Source organism: Phodopus roborovskii, unplaced genomic scaffold (assembly GCF_943737965.1).
Source record: "Phodopus roborovskii unplaced genomic scaffold, PHOROB, whole genome shotgun sequence".
In the NCBI taxonomy this organism is placed as follows: Eukaryota; Metazoa; Chordata; class Mammalia; order Rodentia; family Cricetidae; genus Phodopus; species Phodopus roborovskii.
Window position 1 is genome coordinate 33,653,512 of NW_026126517.1, and position 21,253 is coordinate 33,674,764.

At 41.1% G+C, this 21,253-nt stretch overlaps 1 protein-coding gene across 3 annotated transcripts in view; it reads left to right on the forward strand.

Moving 5' to 3' along the window:
* Positions 1-21,253, forward strand: part of Snupn (snurportin 1) — a 31,197-nt gene that overhangs the window by 7,011 nt on the left and 2,933 nt on the right. Inside the window, exons 1-7 of one of the 3 annotated variants that reach the window (XM_051197531.1) lie at positions 252-372; positions 4,391-4,553; positions 9,131-9,275; positions 13,152-13,256; positions 13,494-13,590; positions 16,650-16,747; positions 20,345-20,422. In XM_051197531.1, the coding sequence (XP_051053488.1) occupies positions 4,396-4,553; positions 9,131-9,275; positions 13,152-13,256; positions 13,494-13,590; positions 16,650-16,747; positions 20,345-20,422 (681 nt within the window). In that variant the 5' untranslated portion in view covers positions 252-372; positions 4,391-4,395. Of the gene's footprint in view, positions 1-251; positions 373-3,727; positions 3,828-4,390; positions 4,554-9,130; positions 9,276-13,151; positions 13,257-13,493; positions 13,591-16,649; positions 16,748-20,344; positions 20,423-21,253 lie in introns of those variants that run through there. The other 2 variants (XM_051197532.1, XM_051197534.1) reach the window with 2 other exon arrangements.

Consider the following 21,253-nt stretch of genomic DNA (forward strand, 5'->3'; position numbering starts at 1 on the left):
TTCAGAAAACCGCAGACGAGACAAGGGCAAGCAGTCGGCACACCGTAGAGCTTGGGGCGGTGACGACCACGAAGTTTGCTAGCGAAAGGACAAGGGGAAAGTTTGTGGTCAGTTGTGAAGGCTCCGCAGTGCTCACCATCTACTTAGAGTCCGGAGCAAAAACCAAGCCAAACCAAGCCTCCCTAGCCTATGAAATCAGCCCCGCCCATCAGGGCGGAAGTAATGTCCTGCAGCGACTCCCACGATGCAGCGCGGTAGGCGGAACCGGAAGTTTTGTATGCAACCAGAGGGGGCAGGTCTAGCTCTGCTAGGGCAGCTAATTGGTCAGTCGGTGGAGGCGGCGGCTGCGTGCGTGACTGGCACCTTGGTGCGGTAAGTCTTGAGTTTGCCCCTGTTTGCTTCTTCCAACGTAGCTGTAACTTCTTCCGACCGACCAGGACTCTGGGTTTCTTTCTAATGAGTGTCGCGTTTGGCCATGTTTCTGCCGTTGTATGCCAGGCAGTCTGACCAGAATTTAAGAGGAGCATTATTATATGCCAGGACAGGACGAGCGAGAGACAGACGAACCCATCACTAGAGAGGACACAGTCGGGGATAGAGACGGGGAGGACAGCAGAGTCTACGGCCGCCTTGAGGGAGCATCTCTAGGGCTGGGGAGGAGGCTTCGATGGGCCTGACACTTGGGAGTTCGTTTCCTTCCTCAGCGTTGCTGCCATTGTAGGCGTGTGCCAGCCTCTAGTGTACCGTTAGGGACGGTTTCAGTGGCATATTATTGGGAATACCTTGTGGTGGTATTGCAAATACTTTGATACACACCTTAAATATGGGGTATACTCGGTAAATGTTCTACCAACTGTGTGGGTGTTTTGCCTGCATGTCTGTGCACCATATGGGTGAAGTGCTAGGGGAAAAAAGAGGGCTCTGCGTTACAGATGGTCATGAGCCACCATGTGGAATCCAGGTCCTCTGGAAGAGCAGCCAGTACTCTTAACCTTAACCTGACAGCTAAGACATCTCTCCAGTGCCCTCCCACCCTACATCCTGTCTCCCCTCCTTTTTTTGTTTTGTTTTGTTTTGTTTTTTCGAGACAAGGTTCCTCGGTGTAGCTTTGTAGACCAGGCTGGCCTCGAACTCACAGAGATCCACCTGCCTCTGCCTACCAAGTGCTGGGATTAAAGGCGTACACCACCAACACCCAGTCTGTATATTTTTGAACTGGGAACTCACTGTATTATAGACTAGCCTGACCTTGAATTTGCAGTGATCCTCCTGGGTGCCCTTCTGCACATGGTTATCACATTTTAATCATTTATGTGTTTATTGTTATTAACAACCAAAGAATTAGGTATCACTGTGACATATTCAGACAGAATCTGTTTTTAGGGTTTTTTTTTCCCTACCTATCTCACCCCTGTTGTGCCTTTCTCCAAGTCTTCTTTCTATGTTCGTGTAATATATGTTCTTTTTTTGTTTTCTAACACGCCCCCGCCCCAAGAATGGGTTTCTCTGTGTAGCCTTGGCTGTCCTGGAACTCACTCTATAGACCAGGCTGGCTTCAAACTCAAAAGATCCACCTGCCTCTGCCCCCACCTCCCCACCCCCAGTGCTGGGATTAAAGACGTGTGCCACCACTGCCTGGCTTCAGTTTGCTTTTTTTTATAGCACCCAGGACCTCCTGCCCAGGGGTGGCCCACAGTGAACTGGGTCTTCCCATATCAATCATCAATCAAGAAAATGCATCACAAAGCTTGCTTACAGGCCAGTCTGGTGGAGTTTTCTCTTATTGTTATTTTGAGATAGTCTTTCTATGTAGCCCTAGTCATCCTAAAACTCTCTGTGTAGACGAGGTTAACCTCAAACTCACAGAGATCTGCCTGCTTCCACCTCTCAAGTTCTAGGATTTAAAGCCATGTGTGTCACCACACCCGGTCTTGAGGGGGAATATTTTCTTTTTTTTTCTCTTCTTGGAGGGGAGTGTTTTCTTCCTTCCTTCCTTTCTTTTGATTGTATTTATTTATTTTCATTTTAAATATTTTTGTTTGGAGGGGTGTGTGCCTAAGTGTATATTTGCACACCCAATGAGTGCAGGAGCTATTGGATGTCAAAAGAAAGCATTGGACCCTGAAACTGGAGTTGCAGGCTGTTGTGAGCTGTCGTAGGTGCTGATAGTTAAACCCAGGTCTCCTGTAAGAGCAGTAAGTGCTCTTAACTTCTCTCCAGCCCATGGAACATTTTCTTTTTCTTTTTAAGTTATGTACATTGGTATTTTGCCTGTATGAAGGTGTCAGATACCTGGAACTGGAAAAGAAAGTTATGAGCTGCCATGTTTACACTAGAATTGAATCCGGATCCTCTGGAAGAATAGCCAGTGCTCTTAACTACTGAGCTATCTCTCTAGCCCTATGGGTCATCCTCTCTCTCTTTTCAAAAGCATTTATTTATTTATTTATTTGCATATTTATTATGCAGTGTTCCTGCCTGCATGTTTGCCCGAAAGCTAAAAGAGGGTGCCAGATCTCATTATGGATAGTTGTAAGCCACCATGTGGTTGTTGGGAATTGAACTCAGGACCTTTGGAAGAACTATCTCTCCAGCCCAGGACATTTTTCTTTTTCTTTCTTCTTTTTTTTTTAAGATTTTATTTATTTAGTATATATACAGTCTTCTGCCTGCATGCCAACAGAGGCACTAGATTTAAGGTGGTGGTGAGCTTGTGAGTCACCATGTGGTTGCTGGGAATTGAATTCAAGACCTCTGGAAGAGCCATCAGTGCTCCTAACTGCTGAGCCATCTCTCCAGCACCCAGGACATTTTCTTAATTGAGGTTCTTTGTTCCAAAATGACTCTAGCTTTTGTCATAGTTGACATAAAATAAACCAGTACAAGTGGTGTTCCTGGGTCATACTGTAGTTCTATTTTTAACTTTTTTGTTAGAAACATCCCTAGTAATTTCCATAATAGCTGAGCTAGTTAGTCTATACTCCTATCAGCAGTAAATATAAGTTCATACTTCTCCATATCCTCTTTATGATAGCCATTCTGACTGTGGTAAGATGAAATAGCAAATTGTTTTTTAATTAATTTCTTTGTTTAATTTGTATGAACATTTGCCTGCATGTATGAATGTGCCACCATTGAATCTGGGTCCTCTGCAAGAGCAAGTGCTTTTAACTCCTGAGCCATGTCTCCAGCCTCTCAAATTTGTTTTAATTTGCATTTCCCTAATGACATTTTTTTTTAAAATCACATTCTTTTATTTATTTTGTGTGTGAGTGCATTCCACAGTATGTGTGTAGGCAAAAGGACGACATTTGGGAATTGGTTCTCTTCTTTCACTATGTGGGTCCTAGGCATCAGACTCAGGTCCTCAGGCTTGGTAGCAAGTGCCTTTACTTTGTGGGCTATCTCACTGGCCCATGTTGAACATTTGAAAAGATACTAATTGGCCATTTGTGTTTCTTCTTTTGAGTAATATCCATTTCATTAACCCATGGATTGATTGGGAGAGGTTTGTCTTTTGGGGTTTGGTGGTTAATTTTTTTAGTTCTTTTTTGTATGTTTGCTTTTTGAGACAGGGTTTCCTCTGTGTAGCCCTGGCTGTCCCAGAACTTGCTCTGCAAACCAGGCTGGCTTCAAACTTAGAGATCCATCTACCTCTGCCTCTTGAATGCTGGGATTAAAAAGGTGTGTGTCACTATGCTTGGCCCTATAAAAACAGGTGGCCTTAAACTTCCTCTGTGGCTGAGGATGTCCCTGAGTCCCTGAGTACTTGCTTCTGCTTACCAAGCATTGGGATTTAGGAGTGAGCTACCATACCTAGCTCCCAGGTAATTTCTTTTCTTTGTCCTTTTTTTTTTTTTTAACTTTTTTTTTTTTTTTGACTATGTCTTTAATCCCAGCACCTGGGGGCAGAGGTGGGAGCAAGGGGTCAATGTGACTTTAAAGTGAGCCAGGGTTACATGGTGAAAAATAAAACAGAAAAAATGTCATCAGAGTTAATATGTGTTGTTAAGTGATGGCCCTTTAGAACTTTTTAGGAAAAAAGTTAAGCTACTCAGTCACATAACTGGATGTCAGGGGTGGCTCACTGTATTGAAGAACAGAAAAAAAAAAAAAAAACAATCAAAGAGTGACTTTATTTAATGATTGGTGTTTAGGTTTATTCCTTCGGTTATTAAACTTAACATTATTGAAGTACTGGTAGAAAACTAACATTATTATTACTAATATATAATTCATTTATCTTTATATTTAACTAATATATAACTCCCTCCACAGAAATAACTAATTTTGGTTAAGTGAATTTTTTCTTTTAAATTACATAACTGCCTTATCATCATGGGATGAAGTAAATTAATGAACCATTTTTTTTTTATGTTTTTCTTTATAGGGAAGATGGATGAACTGAGTCAGGCCCTAGCTGGTAGCTTTTCTGTGTCTCAAGAACTGAATAGCACAGCTGCCCCACACCCTCGCCTATCCCAATACAAGTCCAAGTACAGTTCCTTGGAGCAAAGTGAGCGACGCCGCCAGTTGCTAGAACTACAGAAATCGTAAGGGTGCTTTAACTCCTTGGCTTCTTTATGCTAGAAACTGCTAGTTCACAGGCAATTAGACATGTCTCCATAGAGCTCCCTTCACAGAAGAAGGGTACTTCCTGTCCACAAGGTTGGGTGGGTAAATTCTGTCACAGGTAATAAATTATCTTTTATTTATACATTGTAGGAAAATAAAAAAGGAAGGAAAAACTGAACTTTTGAAGCAAGAGCTCAGTTATTTGTTTACATTTTTCTATTTTTCCTGGCAATACTACTGAACTTTACAATTTAGACTCCCCCCCTGCATTCCCTGGATTGCTCATGTGTGGCTTCTCACTCACTGTGATGATGGTCTTTGTATGATCGTCACATCTGCCTTCAGCCCAAATGTTTCTGTAGTGCCCTTGGGAATCCAAGTTAATTCTACAGAGAATCAGTGGAAATGTTTTCCATACACTTAATTCTAAATGCCAATATGAACAAACAGGAAAAGATCAAGACAGGAGGGTTTTAGGCTGCTGACTCTGAAGTCAAGGCCTAGCCTTTTGTTCTCAGTGCATCTTTGGCCTCTTTGGAGTCAGAAACTAAGGAATTGGGAATTAGAAGAAACTAGCCATAGTTGTACCACTTGCATACTTTTGTGTTTTACACAGTACTATGTCAGTGGATGAGTTTAACACAGACCGTTCCTAATGAATTCTCAGTTGTTTGCTGATTACAACCCCACTCACTCTTTTCCTTCCCTTTTTGGGGTGTTTTTTGGTTGTTTTTTGTTTGTGTTTGTTTTTTTAGACAGGGTTTCTCTATAGCTTTGGAGCCTGTCCTAGAACTTGCTCTGTAGAAAAGGCTGGCTTCGAACCTCCTGCCTCTGCCTCCCGAGTGCTGGAATTAAAGGCATATGCCAACAACACCCAGCCTTATTTTGTTTTTTTGAGCCCTGGCCATCCTAGAACTTGCTCTGTAGACCTCAAGCTTACAGAGGTCTCATAGAGGCTGGCCTCAAACTCACAGAAATCTATCTGCCTCTGCCTCCTGATTACTGGGATCCAAGGTATATGCCACCACTGCCTGGCTCCTTCCCTGTTTTCAATTGTAATTTACTTTATTTTTTTTGGTTTTTCAAGACAGGGTTTCTCTGTAGCTATGGAACTGTCCTGGAACTCATTCTGTAGACCAACCAGGCTGGCCTTGAATTCATAGAGATCCACCTTCTTTTGCCTCCTGAGTGCTTGGATTAAAGGTATACACCATCACCACCCAGTTTAATTTATTATTTTCAAGTAAAACATTCATATGGCACAAAATACATGGATGTAGTGGTTTGAAAGAAAATGGCCCCCAAAGGAAGTGGCACTATTGGGGGCCTAGTAGAGGAGGTGTGGTGTTGTTGGAGGAAGTGTGTCACTGTGGAGGCAGGTTTTGAGGTCTCATATGCTCAAGCCATGCTTTGTTGCCTGCACAAGACGTAGAACTCTTAGCTGCCTCTTCAGCACCATGTCAGCCTGTATGCCATCATGTCCTGCCCTGATGATAATGGACTAAACCACTGAACTTTAAGCTACCTAATTAAATGTTTTCCTTTACAAGAATTGCTGTGGTCATGGTGTCACTTCACAGCAATAGAAACCACAGCTTGCTCGTCAATAGTGGCACACACCTTTAGTTACTCAGGAGACAGAGGCAGGCAGATCTCTGTGAGTTTGAGGCCAGTGTGGCCTACTGAGTAAGTTCCAGGACAGACTTCAAAATTACAGAGAAACAAAACAAAACAAAAAAGAAATCTTATGTTTTGCAGAGCTAGAAACTGAGCTGGGGGCTTCATGCATGCCAGTCAAGTACTCTGCGCACTAAGCTAAATTCATTGTCCTGCACTTGATCTTTGTTTGACATAGGATCTCATTATATAGCTCAGGCTGGTCTTAAACTCGTGGTCTTCTTACCTTAGACTCCTGAGTGTCAGTCTGTGCCTGCCTTCTGAGCTTTTAAGAAAACAATTCAGAGCCCAGTGGTAGTGGCGCATGTCTTTAGTCCCAGCACTCAGAAGGCAGAGGCAGGCAGATCTCTGAGTTTGAGGCCAGCCTGGTCTACAAAATGAATGCTAGGGCAGGCTCCAAAGCTACACAGAGATACCCTGTCTCAAAAAAACAAAACAAAACAAAACAAAACAAAACAAAAAAAAAAAAATTCAGGCCAATGAAATGTCTCATTTGGTAAAGATGCCTGCTGCTGAGCCTGTTGATCTGAGTTTTATTCTTAGGACCTACATGGTAGGTCTTTAGAAGTTATCCTCTGACCTCCCTATGTGGACCATTGAACCCACACAAATGCATGCCAAGTCGTCTACACAAAATAAATAGCTAAAATATAGTAATTTTAAAAAATTCTAGTTGCAGTTTATTCTTCATATTATATCTGCATGTTAGCTTAATGGTGTCTTGTTATTCCTGTCTTTTTGTTTGTTTTTTGTTGGTGGTGTTTTTTTGAAACAGGGTTTCTTTGTATTGCTTTGGAGGCTGTCCTGGAAGTCGCTCTTGTAGACCAGGCTTGTCTTGAACTCACAGAGATCCGCCTGCCTCTGCCTCCTGAGTACTGGGATCAAAGGCGTGCGCCACCACTGTCCATCCGGCTTGTTCCTGTCTTTTTTATTCTTTTATTTATTTGAGATAAAGTCTCAGGGCTTGAGAGAAGACTCAAGTGAGTAAAATTCTTGCATTAGGACCTCAGTTTAGATTGTCAGCACCCAAGTAAAACATGGTTGTGGCAGTGAGCATCAATAATTTAAGTGCTGTGTCAGGCAGAGATAGGTGGTCTCTGGAGCTTCCTGGTCTACCAATCTAGCTGAAACAGCAACCTCTAAGTTTAATGAGACATTGCTTCAAAAAAGAAAAAAAAAAAAGGTAGACAGCTGGGTGTGGTGGTGCATGCCTTTAATCCCAGCACTCAGGAGGCAGATCTGAGTTTGAGGCTTACCTGGTCTACAAATAGTTCCAGGCCAGTCAGAGCTGTTCCACAGAGAAATCCTGTCTTGAAAAACTAACTAAAAAAAAGAGAGAGAGAGAGAGAGAGAGAGAGAGCGATGGAGATAGACTTTTGATGTTAGCCTTTGGCCCCCATATACTCACTTTCACACATTTACACACATGTGTGCACATGTGTGCACATACATACTTTTTTTTTTTTTTTTTAAGAGAGATGGTCTTATGTAAGCCTTGGCTGGCTTTAAAGTTACTATGTACCTTTCACACTGGGATTACAAGTATGCTCTACCATGCCTATTTGATGGAGAGCTGGAGATCAAACATAGTGTCTCTTGCATGCTAGGCAGGCACTCTACTAGCTAGCTGAACTATGTCCCAAGATACATCATTTATTTTTTATGGTGCCAGTTCATTAACTGGATGGTTCATAATGTAGCCTAAGCAGTTCCCTGCTACTGGGCACCTGCTACCTCATAATTGAAATTTTGCTACTGTTATAAATAATAATGTAAATATCAGTGTTTTCCAATGGTCTTAGGTGACTCTGGTGAAAGAGTTATTCAATCTCCCCAAAGGGGTGAGACCCACAGGTTGAGAACTGCGCTATGTCCTCTCTGACCTTCACAGGCAACTACATACATGCACATACACACATAAAGGGAATTTGAGGCTATCCTAGGCTACTTGAGACTCTTGTCTCAACAAAACAAAACAAAAGCCTGGCTGTAGTGATGAATACCTGTGATCCCAGCACTTAGCATTTTTTTTTTTTTTTGAGACAGGGTCTCATTATGTAGTTACTCTAGAACTCACTATATAGACCAGGTTGGCTTTGAACTCACAGAGATCCACCTGCCGCTCTCTCCAGAGTACTGGTATCAAAGATGTGTATCACTATACCAGCAAAGATGTCAAGTCTTAAGCTATGTGGCTTCGTTTGAAAGTCAAGCATAGCCTGAGTTTTGGAGTGTTATTTGTTTGTTTGATCAGCATGGTGTTTGAAGTGGAAAGCCCCAGAAGATATTCTTGTTTTGGACTTCTCACTCACTGCATTTAGAGTTTCCTCCTTCCCATGTCTGGGGCTTTTGATGATTCCACCAGGCAGGAAATGTTACTTCTCATCTGAGTGCAGTGGGGTAATGTGAGTTCAGCTCATTCAGCTAGTGAGTCTTGGAAATTCCTTTAAGAATAAATATTTTACTTTGAACATTTTTAAAATAATTTATTTATTTTTTATGCATACTGGTGCTCCATCTGTATGTATGTCTGTGTGAAGGTCAGGTCTTGGAGTTAGAGACAGCTGTGAGCTGCTACATAGGCTCTGAGAATTGAAAATCTGGAACAGCAGTCACTCTCCCATTTCTCCAGCCCCTACTTTGAACATTTTTAAGAAACCAAGGAAGGCTGAATGTGTTCAAAGGGAGTTCCCTCATTATGAACAAGGAGACAGGTTTAACCTTGCAAATGGAATTTCATGATTTCTTACCCCTACCAGAATCCCATAGTTGCTTCCAAATTTGGCATCCTTAAATTGAATGACATCTGTACATTATGGAACATCTTTGTATAGTATGTGTAGACCTGACCTTGTCTCTCTCTTTTTTTTGCCTCCAGCAAGCGGTTGGATTACGTGAACCATGCCAGAAGACTGGCTGAAGATGACTGGACAGGGATGGAGAGTGGGGAAGAAGATAAGAAAGATGAAGAAGAAATGGACATTGACCCTGGCAAGAAGTTACCAAAACGCTATGCTAATCAAGTGAGTGGTCCAGAGTTTTGCACCCTTCACATGCAGCCAAAACCTACCAAAATAAATGCTGCTATAAATGAGGATGGACAAGGCTAATGAATAGGAATTGCTAGTGTATTTGTAGAAACTGATGGTAGCAGAGCTGGTTTATAGTTCTGCTGGCTGACTAGAAGCACTGATAAAGCTGGATGTGGTGGTGTACATCTTTAATCCAGCACTTGGGAGGCAGAGCAGGTGGATCTCTATAGTAAGTGAGTTCCAGGATAGCTAGGGCTATATAGAAAGATGTCTCAAAGCAAAACCAAAACCAAAATCACTGATGAAGTCTGTGGATAGTGACTTGGAGTTACTAGTCCATCTAGCCCACACTGTTAACCAGAGGCTACCAGGTCATATAGAAAGCTCCTAAGCTATTATTCCAGTAACAGACTCCATGTCCTCATCACCCTCATTCTTTCAGTCAGGGAATATAACCCAGGGGTCTATATATGCTAAGAAAATGTTTTTATTATTGAACTAGAACCCCAGCCTCCTTGTCATCTTTTTTTTTGTTTTGTTTTTTGAGATAGTGTCTTTCTGGGTAGTGCTGGCTGGCCTATAACTACTCTGTAAACCTGGCTGACCTTGAACTTACAGCACTCCCTTCTTTTGCTGTAATTATAGGCATGCACTATCATTCCTGGCCTTATTTTTGTTGTTTTTGTTTTGTTTTGTTGATAATCATTGCATAGTTGGTTTGGATGGAGCCTACCCACTATCCCAGTGTCCTCATGCCTTCTTTAGTTAGTAGTGTTTTCTAGCTAGAGTATTAGGAGGCCAGTCTTGGCATTGTACACTGAGGTGGTAGCAGGCAGGAGGAAGTACATCTGACCTTAAATAAAGAGATCCTGCACAAAACATCCAGTTTACCAAAGTAATATTAAACTATGGAACAACCAATCACTTTGCCACACTCAACTAAATGCATTATGGCTGGTGGTGCTACAGGGGAAATAGGAAAGAGACTGTCCCAGGCCGTCTCGGTGTTCCAGAAGAAGAAAGGATGTAGGTCTGAGTTAAAGAAGGGGTCTTCCCTGCTGGACTATACTACTTTGTAGAATCCTCTTGCCTTTGGAATATACTTCTTGGGAATACCCATCCACCTGTTTCTCTTCCCCAAGTGTATACAGGTAATACCTTCTGTGACAAAGTATATTTCAATTTTTGTTTATTTGCAACAAGGTTTGGGTATGTAGCTCAAGTTGGCCTTGAACTCATGATTCTTTTACCTCATACTGTTCTGTAAATAAATTTATGCTCTTATTTTTTTTATTTTTATTGTTTTGTTTTCCAAGACAAGGGTTCTCTGTGTAGCCCTGGCTGTCTTGAAACTTGCTCTGTAGACCAGGCTGGCCTCAAACTCAGAGAGATCCTCTTGCCTCCGCTTCCTGAATCCTGAGATTAAAGGCATAAGGCATATGACACCCCTGCCTTGAAAATCCTTTTTTTTTTTTTTTTTCTTTTTATTCTGAGACAGGGTTTCTCTGTGTAGCCCTGGTTTGTCCTGTAACTCACTCTGTAGACAAGGCTGGCCTCAAACTTCGAGATGTGCCTGCTTCTGCCTCCTGAGTGTTGGGATTAAAGGTGTAACACCTCCACTACCCAGGGCCCCTATACTCTTAGACTATAAGAAAATAAAATTCTTGAGTGAGGTATGATAGCTCTTATCTGTAAATTCTAATATTTAGTTAAGAGGTTAAGGCCTTAATCAAGGACTGTGATAGGTTGAAGTCTAGCCTAGGCTGTATAATAAATTCCATATCAGCCTGATCTATAGTATGAAATTTAAATTCAAGAGCAACAGAGAGAGAAAAATACTACAATTCTGTTTTTTTTAGTATAGTCATAGGTATAGGCAACTATCACTATTACTTAATTCTAGGACAGTATCTTTCTGTTTTGAAGTGTTTTTATTTGTTTATATTTCATATGTATATATAATGCATTCTGCTTACTCATCCATCACCCTTTTTTTTTTTTTTATATCTCTTCCTCCCCTTTAGCTTCCCTCTTCCCTACAAATTTTATCCCAAATTAATGACCTTTTGTTTTGTAACCTGCTGCATTTAACCAGGGTCATCTCTGTGTCTAGATTTGGAGTTATGCTTTAGAGTCTGATGGGCTCACTAGTGGCTATGTATCTGAAGACATTGATTCCCCCCTCTTAGAATCTATTCATATCCTCTAGTTCAGCAGATAGGTATAGGCCTTGTTGATAAGGCCAGTCTTTTATAGACCCAGTGCAAGAATCTGTAGCTGCTATGAGTTCATGATTGTAAGGGCTATATCATGCCCATAACATGGGCCCTTCTCCATATCTTCTGTTCTTCTATTCTTTTGATTTCCTCTTCCAAGATGTTCCCTAAGCCTTTGAGGGGAGGTATAAATGTCTATTTTAGGACTGAACATTCAACTGTCACATGTTCTCAGGATCTTAAACAGCCAACCATTATTCACTCCAAAGAGAGGCTTTTCTGATTAAGACTAAAAGTAGTTGCCAGGTGGTGGTGGTACACACCTTTAATAGCACTCGGGAGGCAGAGGCAGACAGATCTCTGTGAGTTCAAGGCCAGCCAGGGCTACACAGAGAAACCCTGTCTTGGAAAAAAAAAAAAAAAAAAAAAAAAAAAAAAACCTAAAAGTAGTATTTGTCTGTGTAACTGTTGATATTTACAAGATAGTTTAACATGATATTAGTTTAGCTAAAAAACAGTAGTGAGTCCCTCTCATAGAGCCTATTACTTCTGCAGCCATTTGTCTTTGACCAAGGTTTACATTACCATGCTTAGATTCTCTTTTGTAGACCATATTTCAAATCTGATTAGGTTGGTTACTCCCCTAAGTCATGCCAGTATTGCACAAATGGCCACATCATGGCTTGCAGGTTGGTATTGTAGGTGTTTGGGAAAAATGAAGAATATCGGGTTTGCTAGAAGAAGAAACTAAGACCCTTCAGAAATAAGCTTTATTAGCAAAGAGAGACAGGAGACTCTGGGTCCATGACAGGACGTTGAAGTTGTAAAGCATCAAAAGACTGTCATATCAGAGGCCGAGTGACAGGGCCTTAAAGGGAAAGTGAGGCATCCCTTTAAAACCTGGAAAGGAGACACATAAGTCATGCACTCATTTGATCCCAGTATTTGGGAAGCAGAGGCAGGCAGATCCTCAACGCCAGCTGCACATGCTTTTAACACCAGCACAGGCGGATCTCTGTAAGTTCAAGGCCAGCCTGGTCTACACAGCTAGTTCCAGGATAGGCTCCAAAGCTACAGAGAAACTCTATCTTGAAAAAACAAAAAAGAAAACAAACAAACAAAAACACCCTTGAAACTGCATCTCATTAAGTTGTCTAGGCAAGCTGTGAATTTGGCAATCCTCCCACCTAAACTTCCTGAGCTTCCCAAATAGCTGAGATCATATGCTTATACCACCAGGCCTGCCTCCTAAAATCTTTTATCATAGTGTGTGGCATGTCAATTTGGGAAATGATGATCAAGTCTGAGCATGACTCAGGATGAGTATTCATTCCTGAGGTGTAAACCCAGCACATAATAGTTATGCTAGTAGGCAGTAGGCAAACAAGGAAAGGAAAAAAGCCCCTCTAGGCCTTGTGGTAAGGGAGTAAGTAGGATGAAGGAACTCATAATAAGGGCAGATGCCAAGTCACCAGTGAATGCATTCCATCTGTCAGTTATGCTGGAGACCAGCTTGCTTCCTTAGAGCTTCTGGGGTGGAAGTATCTCTGCCCTCAACTTTTGGCTGTATTTGATATATATATAGCTTTATTCTTGTAATGTTTGAGTGATACACTCCTGCTGATCTTTTAATACCATTTTGTGTTCCCAGTTGATGCTTTCTGAGTGGTTAATTGACGTCCCTTCAGATTTGGGCCAAGAATGGATTGTGGTTGTATGTCCTGTTGGGAAAAGAGCTCTTATCGTAGCCTCCAGGGTGAGTTAACTGTTTCTTGCCTCTAATACCAGCAACCCTAATATGTGATAAAAAGGGATGTTTGCCTCCCATTTTCACCCACCACACAGCTGTGCTTGGAGTTGGCATCAAAGTGCTTTCCTGCTGGAAGAGTCTTGCTAATCATCTTTGGCCTAATGACAGTTGTATAGGATAAAGAAGCAAAGAGTCAAGGATACCTGTGAATGTCTAATGAGAATGGTAGCTTTCTCCCTACAGGGTTCAACCAGTGCCTACACCAAGAGTGGCTACTGTGTCAATAGGTTTTCATCCCTTCTGCCAGGAGGCAATAGGAGAAACTCAACAACAGCCAAAGGTACCTACATATGATATCTATTTACTTTGTTTCTTGGTCTTCCTCCTTCATTATCTCTTCAGTACTGGGGCTCAATCACAAAGGATATCTGAGGCTTCAGCTAGCCAATTCAGTAGATAAAATTGCTTTTTGTGAAGTCCTCGTGACCTGTGTTTGAGCACACAGTAAAAGTTAGAGAGTTAACTCCTAAGAGTTGTGATCTCCAACACAATGTGTGCCGTAGCACATGCCCATGTGCATGCAGCATACATAATAACAAAACTTTAAATTAAAATGAAATACCATGTCTAAAAGCAAGTTTGAGAGAAAGGGCTTATTTGCCTTATACTTCTGCATTGTAGTTCATCATTTAAGGAAGCCAGGTCAGGAGCTCAAAAAGGGCAGGAACTTGGAGGCAGGAGCTCATGTAGAGGACAAGGAGGAGTACTGCTTACTGGTTTACTCAGCCTTCTTTCTTAAAGAACCCAGGGCCACCAGCCCAGGGATGGTACCACCCACAGTGGGCTGGGCCCTCACCCATCAATAACTAATAAAGAAAGTCTCTAGGCCAAGTGGTGGTAGCACATGCCTTTAATCCCAGCACTTGGGAGGCAGAGGCAGGCAGATCAGACAAAGTTCCAGGACAGTTGCCAAAGCTACACAGAGACAGAGAGACTCTGTCTCAAAAAACAAAACAAAACAAAACAACAAAAAAAAAAAAACCAAAAAACCAGAAAGAAAAGAAAATGCTCTAAAGGCTTGCCTATAACCCAATCTTATGGAAGCATTTTCTTTCTTTTTTATTTTATTTTATTTGAGATAGGGTTTTCCCGTGCAGCCCTGGCTGTCCTGGAAATTCCTCTATAGACTAGGCTGGCTTTAAAGAAATCCATCTGCCTTTGTCCCCCCCAAGTACTGGGATTAAAGGCAGTGTAGCACTACCTCCTGGCAGGAAGCATTTTCTTAATTGAGGTTCCCTCCTCAAAGATGACTTTAGCTTATGTCAAGTTGACATAAAAGTGTCCAGCACACCATTTAACCCAGGCTGGCCCAAACCTCCTGATCTTCCTAGCTTAGCCTCCCCCATGCTAGGATTACAAACTGATTATAAGCATGTACTATTATACCTAGTTATTTACTAAGCTTTTGTCATTTAAGAAAAAAAAAAGTAAAGTCTTGTATAAACCAAGCTTCTTCAAATTTTCATGTAGTCAAGACTTGAAATCATTATCTTTGATCTACTTCCTAAGTAGTAGGATTATAAGCATGTGCCATTATACATGGTTCATTTTCTTTTTTTCTTTTTCTTTTTTTACTAGTACAGGATGGTATCTTGCTTGGCTAGGTATTTTTGGTTTGGGTATTTGTTTACTTTTTCCTTTAAAATTTTTTTTTATATATTATTGTTTTGTGTGTATGTATATTTTGCCTGCTTGTATATCTGTGTACCATTTGCAGGCAGTAACATTATAAACTACTGTGAGTTGTTATGTGGATGTTGAGAATTGAACCAGGTTTCTCTGAAAGAGCAGTCACTGCTTTTAACCATGGTTTTGTCTATGAGACAAGCTCATGTTGTATAGGCTGGCCTTTAGATTGCTCTGTGGCTAAGGATGATATTGCTTTGTTGAACACTGACTGTTGTTGAATATTGAACCCATGGCTTTTTGTTTTCCAGACAAGTACTTTTAACAATGAAGTTAGATTTCTTGACTCCATGTTTTACTGTTGTGTTTTCAACAGGGAGTCTGTTCAACAGGTTCTGGGATAAAACAAAATTCAAAACTTTGCAAATATTGTCCCTAGGAAAAAGCAGGAAACAAACCAGATGTTGTAGTTAGCATTCAGTTGATGGTGGGAAGAGTGGGAAGTTTCTGATGCCTCAGTGTGGGAGCCATAAGTGTTAGTGAACCCAAAGAAGTTGGAGGTGAACCTCTGACATGTTTGAGTGGATTACCAGGTCTAGTGTATGTACCCTTGGAGCCTATAGATGGATTGTAGGAGCAGGTGTGTATATTTCCAGGGTCTGGAGGTTCAGGCAATGAAATGAGTGAATATCTGGGGATGGTGGGTGGATACATGAATCACGGAATTTGTCACCCAGTGTTAAGGTGGGACCCTAGGAGCTAGCCAAGCCAGCTGGAGAGATGTGGGGAGTGCGGGTAGAGCAGAAAGAAAGAAAGAGGAGAAGAGAGGGAGGGAGGGAGGGAAAATAACCCTGATCCTCTTGCCTCTGCCTATCAAGTGCAGGAAATACAGGCAAGAAGCACTGTAGCCCACCTCCTTTACTCCAGTTTTCTCCTAGAACCCCTGTTGTTCATAGTTTATGTCATGTAACTTATCTCTTGTCTCTGTAATCATCTTATATCTATTTCCTTGAAGAAAGTGACAGTTATATGTGATATTCCTCATACAGCATAACACTCACAATAAAAAAATAACAAATAATTGTAAGTCAGATGTGGTTGTATCCAGTCCCTCAGAAGGCAATGCAAGCTTGGGTGACAGAGCAAAACCTTTCACATGTACATAGAATAAAAATAGCCTAGAGTGGTAGCAGGTGCTCAAGATCCCAGCATTCAGGAAGTCAAGGACAGTAGGATTGCCATAGGCTTGAGGCCTGTCTGAGCTGCAAAGTGAAGTCCTGTCTTAATACAATATAGTAGCAGGTTTGGTAGTGCCTGCCTATAATCTTAGCAATTGGGAAATGGAAGCAAGAGGCTCAGGAGTTCAAAGTCATCTTTGGGTCCATAGTTAATTCCAGGCTAGCTTGTCTTAAAAAAGCAATTTAAAAAGCAAAACTAAAACCTGAGCTTCTTTAAAAGTAAATTAATTTCCCAACATGTTTAGAATTCCCACTGACTAAAGAGTGATCTCATACTGCCTTACCTCATAGCATCTTTCAGCTATGCCAGGTAGCTAGAAAGGGCTATGTAGAACTCTTTTCTGGATGGGTCTATCCTCTTTAGTACTGACAATTGCCACAAGCCCTGAGGATTGTTTGACTTGAGCTTGTTATATCATGGTGGATGGAACCCTGGCTGTAAGTTCTGTGTTGACTCTCTTCCTTATATCTGTAGACTACACCATTCTGGACTGCATTTACAGTGAGGTGAACCAGACCTACTATGTTTTGGATGTGATGTGTTGGCGGGGACACCCTTTTTATGACTGTCAGGTAAGGAGTGATAATCTCCTCAGGTCTTTCCTGTCTTCTTTCCTCCCGGGAAGGTGGTTCAGCATGTGGGTTTGGTACGTGACCAACTTCTTGGTAGATACAGGATGTGGTAATCAAGAACATTATCTAATGCTCCCTGCATCTTTGAGCGTGTTTGAATTAGTTTAGTTTTAAAAATTAGTATGAGGAACTAAGGGAAATTCAGCATTTCTTAAGGAAAAAGAAATAGCAGAGGTACAGGCTGGGGCTATGTTAGCAGCTGTGGTTACCCCCTCACCTTGCTCCAAAGAATGTGAGGATTATTGCAGGGATGATTGAAGGGTAAGAAGCGTGGCCTCTTATGCAGACAACACCATCAAACAAACTCGTGCACCTTCCCTTCTTTACCTACCACATCCTGGCCCTGAAAATGCCAGGTCATCCTTGGCATGATACAGAACCTCAAATCTCAAAGCTTGCTCTAGGAAGAGATTACAGACATGAACCACTGTGCCTAATTCCAGATTGACTACTTTTTTCTTTCCTTCTTTCTTCTCTTTTCTCTTTTCTTTTTTTTTTTTTTTTTTTTTTTTTTTTTGAGATAAGGTCTCACTCTGTAGCCCTGTCTGGCCTGAAACTCACAGATGCACTTGCCTCTGCCTCCTGAGTTCTGGGATCAAAAGTTTGTGCCACCACACTGGGATAGCCTGCTTCTTTCTATATCTATTACCTTCTGGTGGGTTTCAGGAAATGCCAGCTAGTGATGTTTTGGTTTGTTTGAGATAGAATTTTTGCTATCTAGATTTGGGTAGCCTGGAACTCATTAAGTAGCCCACACTCAGCTTTGTTTTTGAGACAAGAAAGAAGTCATTGTATAGAGCTGGGTTGTGGTGGTGCATGCCTTTGCCTTTAATCCCAGCACTTAGGAGGCAGAGGCAGGCAGGTCTCTGAGTTCAAGGCCAGCCTGTTCTACAGAGCGAGAGTCAGGACAGGCTCCAAAGCTACACAGAGAAACCCTGTCTTGTAAAACCAAAAAAAAAAAAAAAAAAAAAAAAGTCATTATGTAGCCTAAGATAGCTACAAACTTATGATCCTCCTCCTATCTCAATCTCCCCATAGTTTGAAATGACAGATTTTTCTCATCATTCCTGGTTCATGTTTCCCTTTAGTTTGTTTTTTGTTTGTTTGGTTTTTGTCTTTTTTTTTTATTGGTTTTTCAAGACAAGGTTTTTTGTGTTGCCCTGTTTGTCTGTCCGAGAACTCGCTCTGTATACCAGGCTGGCCTCAAACTTACAGATATCCAACTGCTTCTGCCTGCCAAGTGTTGGGATTAAAGGTGTGGGCCACCACCACCCAGCCTTCCCTTTTAGTTTTTTTTTTTTTTTTTTTTTTAAAGGATATTTACAACTTAATAGATTTGGTAATTAAAACCTCATACATATTATACTATATGTAATATATAGTTATACTATAAGGGAAAGACAAGTACAGTATGGTAGCTTATGCCTGTGGTCCCTTTATTATAGGCTGAAGGTGGGTGAATGTCATGAATTTCAAGCCCAGCCTGAGCTATATAGCAAGACCATTCCTGTCTCAACAAAACAGATCAAGGGAATGAGGGTGCAGCTCAGTTGGTAGAATGCTTATGCAAAACTCTGGGATCAGTCCTCATCACCTCATAAACTAGTCATGCCTATAGCCTCCACAGATGATCGGAAGTTCAAGACTACCCTCTGATATATAGCAAGCTTGAGACAAGCCTGAGCTATCTCAATAAAAACACAGAAGAAAAAGTAAATTACTTTTATTGTTTCAAATTTCCAGAAGCAAAGTAAAAGAACAAGGAGTATCTCATAGAAGAATGTACATTAATAATTCAGAGAATCAAGTACTTAGGAAAAGATTCAGCTATGTGGTGTTTTTTAATAGCCAGATTAAAATGATGCAAGGGAGTTAGTATAATGTGCTTTGGAATGGAAGACTCTAGGTCTCACAGTATTTTCTTTGTTCACCCAGGCAAGTAACTTCACCTTTCTGATTCTCAGAGTCTTCAGCATGTAAAATATCAATGATGGTAATATAGTTCCTAGAGGGTGGTTGAAGTTATTCATTCATTCATCTATTTGTTTGTTTGTTTGTTTTTCCAGACAGGATATTTCTCTGTGTAGCTCTGGCTGTCTGTCCTGCTCTGTAAAGCTCTGTAAAGCCAGGCTGGACTAAAACTCACAGATATCTTCCTGACTCTGCTTTCCAAGTGCTGGGATTAAAGGTGTATGATACCATGGCCCAGCTATTTCTTTATATATTTGTTTATTTATTTAAAGACAAGAGTCTCATTCTGTAGCTGAGGCTGGCTTAGAATTAACTATGTAGCCCATGTTGGCCTAAATCTTGTGGCCTTCCTGCATTAGCTTTCCAAATGCTGGGATTACAGGCATGATTCAGTATATCTGAGTGCAAAATGTGTTGTTATTGTTTGAATCAGGCTCAGCCTATATAAGAGGCTGAAGAGTGCTGGAAAATGGTGGCACATGCCTTTAATGCCAGCATTTGGGAGGCAGAGGCAGGCAGATCTCTGTGAGTTCAAGGCCAGCTTGTTCTACAGAGTGAGTTCCAGGGCTATTACATAGAGAAACCCTGTATCAAAAAAAAAAAAAAAAAAAAAAAAAAAAAAAAAAACCAAAAACAAAAAAACCCAAACAGAAAAACAAACAAACGAAAACCAAAATACACTAAGCCTAAATAAATAAATATAAGATCTTGCTGTTCATGTCAGGATAACTTCCAACTTGTGGTCTTTCTGCTTCAGACCTCTGATTGCTAGGATTGCAAATATGAGCTACCATGCCCAGCCAGTGGAGTCATGTGTTATATAGCATAGACTGATTCCACTATGCAGTAAAGGATGACCTGTTTCTAGCTCCTGAATGCTGGGATTTGTGCAGGTTTGAGCCACTATGACTGGCAGCTTTGCTAAATTTTCAAAGAAAAAAAAATCTTACAACTTATACATACTTGTATGAAAATGTGTTTATGGCTGGGCGATGCACACCTTTTGTCCTAGCACTTAGGAGGTATAGGCAGGCGAATCTCTGTGAGTTCGAAACCAGCCTGCTCTACAGAGCTAGTTCCCGGCTAGCCTCCAAAGCCACAGAGAAACCCTGTCTCGAAAAACTAAAAAAAAAAAAGAAAAAAGAAAGAAAGAAAGAAAGAAAATGTATTTATGTAATATAATCCTTCATATAAATTAAAATATATTTTAGAATTTTATTTGTCATTATTATATGTGTATGATGTGAAAGCAAGTATGTGGAATGGAGATCAAAGAATATCTTTTGGGTAAAGGTTTTCATCTTCCAAGTATGGGTTGTAAAGATCAAATTCAGGTTACAAATTTGCATAGCAAACACCTTTAGCCACTGATCCAACTTGCCATGTGAAACACCCCACACACAGTTAAAATCTTGAAATTTTTGATGAATTTATGGTAAAAGATGTAAATAGGGATAGCACCAGCAGGGCTTAGGTCTGTACGAGTCACATGGCTGTTAGAATGAGATGTTTAGTTCATGTAAGAGTTTGAGATGAACAATATTTTCTCAACCTTCTCTGTGGCAGACCGATTTCCGATTCTACTGGATGCACTCAAAGTTACCAGAAGAAGAAGGACTCGGAGAGAAAACCAAGATTAATCCTGTAAGCCTGTTGCTAGGAGTATTGAGTTCTTTTTATTATTGTTTAGTTTTGTGACAAGGTTTCATATGGCCCAAGCTAGTCTTGAACTGGCTATTTAGCTATGACCTTAGACACCAGATCTTCCTGCCTCAGCTTTCTAAATGCTGGGATTATAGGCATGAGCCACAATTCCCTTTTCTTTCTTTATTTTTCTTTTCTTCCTTCCTTCTTTCATTCCTTCTTTTCCTCCCTTTCACTCTTTTAAAAAGTTTTCACACACACGCACACACACGCACACCATGTTATAGAAAGCATCATTTACTAAGTGCCTTACCATAAGGAGTAAGCTATGAGGAGTTGCAACTCTTGAGAGTATCCTTTATTTTTAGAGCTGTTGGGGGGGGTCAATAATTGAACCCAGGGTCTCATGCATACTCAGCCAGCATTCTACCACTATGTTTCTTGGGGAGCCACTACACACATTCCCAGATAGGGAACCCACAATAGAACAAAGTACAATACTCCCAAAGTCAAACATGGTGAACCAATGAGTTCTGTTGTGGTTAGGCAGAGGAATATGGGTGAGGGGTTACTTAAGTAATATGTAAGTAAAATGACTCAAAGACAAAGCAGGTAGCTTAACAGTTTGGAGAGTGCCCTGTCCTAGTGACTGGAAGGGGTTTTCTAAACCCCTTCAGCCTACGCAGCTGGTTTCTGCTGCTTCCAAGCAGAGCCGCCTGTGCAGAGTATTTGCACCTTTGTTCTGAGAGAGATGTTCAGCTTTTATTGTTTACTCTAGTAGGGTAATAGGGCCTAGTGAATCTGGTCAACGTCAGAGACTGGTTGAAACTA